The sequence below is a fragment of the Lottia gigantea genome, assembly GCF_000327385.1.
Source record: "Lottia gigantea unplaced genomic scaffold LOTGIsca_2, whole genome shotgun sequence".
NCBI classification, from domain to species: domain Eukaryota; kingdom Metazoa; phylum Mollusca; class Gastropoda; family Lottiidae; genus Lottia; species Lottia gigantea.
In genome coordinates, this window is record NW_008708400.1 from 1,911,402 (window position 1) to 1,919,847 (window position 8,446).

Sequence of the window (8,446 nt, forward strand, 5' to 3'; positions counted from 1 at the left end):
GCTTGTCCAAGTCCAAGTTACAGACAAGACTTATAGTTGATCCGGGTGGTCAGAATCTGCAACCATTTGACTGTCATGGTTCAGATGAAATTCTGTGTAAATCGCCAGATGATGTGGGGACCTATATCACAAAAACTAAGATAAATTTGGAGAAATACAGAAATTTAATTGGTTAATAAGACTAGATTAAATTTATTTTTATCATGATTAAATAATCCAATGACTAGAACAATCAAATATCCTAAGTTGAGTTTTTGTGAAACAGGACCCTGTACAATAATTAAACATACCATCTTGTAATGTACCAGCTTCTACTTCTTGACAATTTTCACTGTTTGATTCATCTACATTTTCTGTTTCTGACCTTGATTTCTTCATACTTAATGACCTAAAACCTCCACGGACAAACGACCCAATACCAGAACTAGGGTCACTCATTCTACGATGGGTATACTGATTCTGAAAATATAAAAATGATTTCCTCAAGAATGTAGATTTTTTGGACAATTCCTACAACTTAATGATGTAATTGGTTCTTTGTTGTATTGTAATTTAAACAAGTCATTAAAGTAGACAAGAAAGTTCTGAAGACAGTCTAGATCACCATTCTTTGTTACTATGAGACTTGATGTTATTATCACCCATATCTTTTAAACATTACCCTGTTATTATTTCACATTTTATTGAAACATTTCTAGTGTAAAAATCATGTTAAATTTTTAAATGACAACTATTCTAAGAGTGATATTGTGCTAAAATTGATGCCTAGAGATGTGTAAAATGCACATAAGAATTGCTTCTAAAAACAGAATAATACACAATCAACTTTTGATTTATTCATATGAATAAAAGCCCAAAGATAGAACCAAAATATTTTGTAATGCCAGAAACAAGCCAGAGAGGAATACACATAGAGACATTTTCAAAACTCTCATTTAAACATATAATAACCAACCAAAATGTAATAAAACTTACTGTATCATCAAAATCTTCTGATGGAAAGTTTTCAATATCAGGAGTTTCAGGACCAGAGCCTTTGACTCTACTGACAGCCATCTCAGCATGACCTTTACCATGGGGTCCTCTCATACGTAAAAACTCTACACGTTTATTATTATTCTGTAACCAACCTAGTGTCATTCTGGATGCCATTTTGGATGACAAACTTAGCTGAAAGTTAATAATAAAAAAATCAACTGGTGATAATATATCTGACAGAAATGCATGTGTGTGCTTCGTTTATACTATTTTCATGTAGACACATGTAAGTTAATCTTGAATTGGAAATCATTATTCTCAGTATCTGGTATGGATACAGAAGAATGTGAGTAAAGTGCATGAAGTCCAACAATATTGTCAACAGATCTTTGTCTAACTATTTTTAAATTGTGGTATCAGACGTCCCTCATGTATAACATTGAAAGTAAAATGGTTGACTTGTAGTACTAGTAACTTGTCTGATAAAAGTTAAATCCTCTAACTTTGGCTATAAGAATGTAAACCTTCCTGATAATATTCCACAATGTCCGGCTGTCTTCATTAGCCCGCATGGTGCAGAAAAGTAAGACGTAAAGAAATATCTATAACACTATATCAATCTCGTGCTATAATTCCTTACCTTGCCATCATACACCTTTTTTAAAGCATCATATTTAACTGAACCAAGAAATATAACACCCTGATGATCTCCATCCTTATCACTAGCTACTAATTCTACTACTACACTCTCACTATCTCTTACTACTATATCTTGGAAGGCCTACAAAGATAATAGAGTGAGCATGAACAGTTGACACAGTAGTTATAATCTATTATATGCCTGATATCTCTGATTATCAAATTCAAATGATGATGCTTGCTTGATAAGCTGAGGGTCAAAGGTTCAATCCAGGCATGGGTCGAGATAATACCTTTGGATTATTCAACCAGGTTTCCTGCAGTCAGTGATGTCATGGAAAAAGCATTCAGTCATTCGCACGGGACAATGAACCGAGTATATTATACACTGTGATTTTTATAGATCCCTCAACAGCTGCTGTTCTGGCAAAATTTTGCTCATTGCACACCACCTGACATTGTGTGCCTTCATTAACCGATTCAGGTACAGAAAAGTAGGAACTAAAACTCCATTTCAATTCAAAACTTTTTTAGGTATTTATGATAATAATACTGATTATATAGAAACACATTTTCTATGAAATATTTCCATAACTTTGAAAAGTAATTTATTTAATTAAGCACTTACCTCTTCAAAATTATCAACAGTAAAGAATATATTAGGGTAAGTAATTTTTTCTTCTGTACCCTTACCAGACATTTCTCGTTTACTGGGTGAAGGATAAACACGCTGAAATATAACAAATAAATCCATAGTCTAAGCACTTTGTTGAGTACTTGATACGGAAAGTGTAAGTTTCATAAAAGCAGAATTGTGACTAAATTTTGAATCCCACTGTTCAACAATGTATGATTTATTATTGTGAATTAAGGAACTTCATTTGGTAATAAATGTGTTTTGCCTTTAGCCTCATCTACAACTTTTTATATACATTGTACATTTTTGCACACTTCCCCTTTAACTTAAAAAATCTTACCTGTGAGAATTTGCGTAATATTTGTAAGTCTTTATCACTAGTTCTGGTGCAAATAGCACAGGTGACAGTATATTCAAATTGATGTAATATAATATTTAAATAAACAGTTTCTTCCCAGTCTATATTACCATCATTTATAGATGGTTTATTTTTAGATACCCAGCGATAAACTTCTATCTCAGGCTAAAATAGAAAAATCAAGAAGATATATTAGTAACCGAATTGGATGGAAAATTAAACTCTCCTGATGGCATTAGTAAGATTATTGATTTAAATGTGAAATCCATCTATTCTATTATATTCCATTTGTATGCTCTGGAACACTTTTTCAGCTACTCAAAAGCGATGACATTATTTCAGGAGACAAATTTGAAGGATTGAATCTTCTTTGAAGAGCAGATTATGAAATAGACATAATTAAAACCCAATTGAAAATTCAAGATTTTAAAAAGTTAATTAAGGTCACCTGCAGTGTTGAAGGCTTCCCCTTTTCTTGTTGATTTTTACGAACATAAAATAACATGTCATCTCGCTTTTCCTCTTCTGTTCCTTCAGATTCCAGAAAATATTCAGTAAATAAATCAGTCCAAAACCTATTCACAGCCACAAACTCAAAGGATCCATCATCAATTTTTTCTAAAACAAATAAAAAATCAACTGTGGTTGAATGAAGATACCTAAACACATCAAAGTCTGATTCAAAACCTATTTAAGTACGTAGCCAATTTACTCAATATTTCACTAAGAATGATCATCAAAATAGCAAATAACAATTCTTTAACTTTCACCTAAAAAATTTTGGAATCAAGCTATTGTCATCTCCAATCATGGGTTTTTGTTTGCATTCTCTCATGTAAATATCATTCCGTCAGAGTAAATTTTTAAACTCCTCTTATGTAAGCTTCTATTTGGAAGATTTAGCCCCTAAAGCTAAGGTTATAACTATAAACAACAATTGGATAAAAAATGTTTTAATTAAAAGATAAGTTGGAAGCTTCAGTATTGAATGAGAAAAAGGTAGGAGACAGGAATTATTTGATCCTGTCATCTCTAGCTCAGTTACTGGTTCCACAGAAATATGACTCATCCATTCCAATTATATTATTTCCATCAACGGTCATGTGACATAGTCTAGAGATCTATGTCATATGATAAATGAACCCTCTGAAGATGACATAAACATTGACACTGCCTAAAATAACTGTAGTCCACAGTAGCGATTCCTGTAGAAAGGGAGCAACCAATATTCTAACTTTAAGGTTGTGTGTGGGTAAAACAATTCAGAATCTATACTAACCACAGGCCTTCTGAGAGGACACAATTTTACAAAAATGTATAACAACACTTGCCATTTTATGAACAAAATGACACAATCTATCAATGAAAATTAGCTCGGCATCATCTCTTACCTATAACCTCTGGATCTTCTTTGCTTCTTTTTCGCTCTTCATTAATAGAAGTCAACATTCGCTGTAATAAACTTTTCTTTTCATTTTTCGAGTCCTCCTCCTCCGCCATACTTGAAGAGAAGACAACTCGTTTGTTTACTTCCGGTTTTATTTAGAAAAACGAAAGTAGAAATGCCGCGTCATTGTATTGTCCAAGATTAAAATCGCTCTAATAACTCTTGTATGGTTCATCATGAATGGAAAAAATGAACCATTCTCATGCTGAGTATCTTGGCCATCTTTGCTTGGTGGTATCGGGGAAAAGTTGTGACTGTCAATCGAGAGAACAATGATGGTATGTCAAAATATACTCTAAAAATTATAATATCAGTCAATATGCATGATAGATTAATGTCAAGGCGCATGATAGATATAAAAGTACCAAATTGGGTACATATCTGGCTAAAACTTATGCTCATTAATACCCATATTGATCCAATATATTTGCCTAATACAACATGAATCAATTATAAAAATCGTTTAGATATTGCAGCACATTTATATTAACCTGTTCGGTCTCTACAGATTTGCTGCCCCCAAACTTTGGTAGAGATTTTCAAGTTACAGATAGTGTGAATGACACACACTTTGCCACCAGCAATGAGCAACTTGGTAGAAGAGTTGGTCATGGCATTGTACAAAGAGGTAATGAATCAGTTATTTCATCATTTAATGTTTGACAGCAGAATCCAGATGTAGGCCTACTGGTTTTTTGTTTTGTTTAGAAAGGCCTACTTACTTAGTGAAATATTCAGTGGAGTTTGATGTAATAGTTTTGTAAAGTGCTAAGGATGGGATTGCTAAACATACGTCAGAAAATATTTATGCAAGGAACATAATTATCCTTCTTTTTACATTTGTCTTCATGATTTCATTTTAGCAATTATAATGATAATGTATTTTTTATGCCTTTGAACTCTACATTGAAAGACTTAATGGAAACTAATTCAGTTGCTTCTAAATAATCTGCAAGATATTTTGAGAAGCTTTAACCTTAAAATTCTGACTTTCAGTTCCTGTACCACGATTAAACAGGACACACCCAAATCGTCATAGATCAACCAAATCATGTAGTCAAAGCTGGATTCCTGGACTACCAGTTCATAACCAGTATATAGGACCAATTATTCAAGAATTACATCAGCTTCAACAAGATGATTTCCTTAATAATATAGACTACCAAAACCAACTTAATCATACTCTCCAGGGTACAATTTATGCTCTTTTAGAAAACAATTACATTCCTGCTATCCTAAGTCATGCAGCTATGAGTTAGTTCGAGTGAGATGTAACCCAATGGCCAATTCGCTTTGTTGCGAATGGTTGAATTTATTTGGGAAATATAGACCTTAGTGTTCACTGCACCCAGTTTTAAGAGCAAAAATAGCTGCAAGTACACCTTATTTCATTTGGCATTCCACAATTTAAATTCCTTTAAAAATAATACAAATATTTCAGTATAAAATTATTTTTTATCAAATATTATATGATAATAATATACATTATTTACATACTATATAAATTAAATTATATAAATTCATAATTTAATTCAGAGATAATTGTTCATTGATTTTTTTAAATTTTGGTTTCTTTTCTTCATATAAATAAAACTTTTTAAAAATTTTGCCTTCAAAAAGAATTTGCCAGAAGTCTGCCATTGAAATCTTTAAACATAATGCCAATGATTTCTTATTTAATATTGAAGTCTTTGAAGTGATGATATGAGCCTATAAATATATCCTTAACACACAACATAACAGTTGAAGAGATTTCTCCCAAATAAATAGCTGACAAAAAATACAAAATAAATTGACCTCAACCAGTTTGGCAGGTCCAGACCTATATAGAAAATATGTTCAAATATAGATAATAGATATAAACATTTCCAATATACAAAAATATCATGTTTTGAATTCATATTTGAAATATACCACCGATTATCAAATAATAAAACTCTATAAACATGATAATGATGAAATTCAAAGTGCTTAGCACTAAAAATGAAACTGAAAAATGAATGTGTTTAAAGAAGAAATGAAAGAGTTTATAAAAGCTAATTACAGTAGTCAGAACAGAAAATAATGAAAACCTCGAGAAACTCTTGGAAAAATATCTTTAAAATTTGCATTTACATTAATAATTTATAAATTGCAAAAATATTGTTTTACGATATATGAGAAAATGATATATGATATAATGCTTGGCATAAAAATAATGACATGATAAACAATATACAATAATTCCATCTCAAATGGATGATAAACAAAAAATAAACAAAAATCACATCTATATAAAACAGAAGTTATTTTAAATTTATCTTTAAATTACAATAAAATTTAATATATTTTGTTTTCTTTCATTAATATTTGAATCTGGACACATTCCTAAGAGCCATATGTTCACCATTAAAACATAATTTAACAAACAAATGCTCTGTTTCAGGAAGTACAAAAAGCAAAAGTTTGACATTAGTATAATATTTGTACATGTCTCTGGAATATGTCCCCGTTTGAAATATTAATGTATAATAATCAATGTGTCAACACAACCAGAGCAAATAAATTGATGGCCTTCAATAATAAGTGACAGCATCTGATGTGAATCTGCATGATGTTGCAGGTTTAAAGATATACTAACAAAACAAACTCATTTCATGAGTAATGCCATCAAATTATCACCAGATTCAGTAATGCAAAGGAAGATCACAATTTTATTTCATATTAAGTGCTATGTGGGTAATTATAGTTGAAGGAAGATATATGGGATTTTAAACATAGAAACAAGCAATTCCCTTCATTTTGAGAAGTATCAGTTGTAATAAACACAATTTAAATCTGGTTTGTATAGCTTCCTTCACTGGTTATTGTACCCCCAAATCATGTGGACTGCACTTATTTTGTTATGATTTAGTCTTGGATGATCAACTATGCCTTTGCTTAATTACAAATTACGCTGGATTCCAGTCCAGTCAAAAGCCAATGATAACCGTGATTTCTGATATAGGGTTTCAAGCCTGTTTCTTAGATCAGAAATGTAAAGTAAGAATATCACCAAAATACGTGAATATTTATCCAACCTCCAAAAGTTAAGCGTTATTTTCATGGGCCAATCAGATTTGACTACTGTGTTTTATGTTCTGTTTTGGAAATGTTTAAAAGTTATCTGGTAAATTAAAATCAGATATAAAGTTCTGAGAAGGATTTTGTTGCTGCATCTGTATGTTTTGTTGTCCATCTGTAGGAATGACACCAGGTTGTTGAGGGGGAGCTGCACCTCGTTGCATCATAATCTGTTGTTGCTGACGCATGTGCTGAAACAAAAGATTAATATTGCTTGTACCGTTATATTAATTCGATACCATTTTTACAGAATATATTTGTTTTGGTTCTTTTTAATTAAGACTCTTAAATTTACAAAAGTTTGTCTCAAGCTTCAATTAGAAAAAAAAAATGGTTTTCTTACTTGTTGATTGAGTAATAGATGACGTAGTTGTTGCTGATTCGATGCTTGATGTTGTTGTTGTTGTTGCTGCTGTTGCAGTTGTAATTGACGTTGTTGAATCTGCTGTTGCTGTAATTGCTGTCTATGAGCTAAAATCAGAATTTAAGACTATTGATTAAAAAAGAACAGTTTTGTGGTAGAGTGAACTGCCGTCTGAACAGCCACTTTCCAAAAATCAATGGTAGCTTACTTAAAAATTTCAATATGAACTCTGCCTTGTATTGTCCGTTATGGATTCTTTGTTCATCAAAAAAGATATTGTTTATTAATTATTAGTGAAACTACAGTGGTGTAACCTATTTTCGTGGATATAAGGATTCAACACTGAATTTCATCAAAATTAAAAAAACGAAAAAAAAATTTTATGTCTTAGATGTTTCCTCAGATATTCTACAAAATAATTAAAATTGGTTTATTTCGATTTTCTTTATGAATCCTTCACTTTGACCCATATTTCATGAGCAACCAACTCGGCAATGGCGGCAGAATGCGTCACTCATTTTCGTGTACAATGTTTGATCTATAAATAAGTCTAGAAAAACACGTTGTACGAATACCGGGTGGTATAATTAACTTCTCTTAGTATTTATCTTTAATATCAATTCATTATAACTAGTGTCAATTCCTTCAAAGAACCACGACTAAAAAAAAAAATAGTGACTGACAAAATAAGACACGTAGCGTGATTTATTGCTAAAAGTCACTGAAACAAGAATACGGTCCACTTTGTGTTCCATAGAAATTTTCGGCTGACACGAAATCCGCTAGTTGATCACGTGACTTCATTCGTTGGAATATAATATAGCAGACGACACTTGGAATTCCGATTACCGCTTGGGATTATAAGGAAATTCGGCCGATAAAAAATGGTATCGTTTGGTAATAAGTGAAATCCGCCATTAA

The 8,446-nt window shown here is 31.6% G+C and overlaps 2 protein-coding genes across 2 annotated transcripts in view; both read right to left on the reverse strand.

Annotated features, from left to right (window-relative positions):
- Positions 1-1,038: 1,038 nt before the first annotated feature.
- Positions 1,039-4,109, reverse strand: LOTGIDRAFT_181607 (hypothetical protein; the record flags this gene model as incomplete). Its single annotated transcript, XM_009053236.1, has 6 exons — positions 4,004-4,109; positions 3,061-3,230; positions 2,595-2,777; positions 2,246-2,347; positions 1,619-1,759; positions 1,039-1,170 (listed from the first exon to the last, which is right to left on the reverse strand). Coding segments are annotated over exons 1-6 (786 nt in total), but the record flags the coding sequence as incomplete, so codon positions are not given.
- Positions 4,110-6,887: 2,778 nt separating this feature from the next.
- LOTGIDRAFT_228259 (hypothetical protein) overlaps positions 6,888-8,446 on the reverse strand; it is a 12,482-nt gene continuing 10,923 nt past the window's right edge. The window contains exons 21-22 of the mRNA XM_009053237.1: positions 7,505-7,632; positions 6,888-7,352 (exon numbers count right to left, since the gene is read on the reverse strand). Coding sequence (XP_009051485.1) covers positions 7,194-7,352; positions 7,505-7,632 — 287 coding nt within the window. The 3' untranslated portion in view covers positions 6,888-7,193. The remainder of the gene's footprint in view (positions 7,353-7,504; positions 7,633-8,446) is intronic.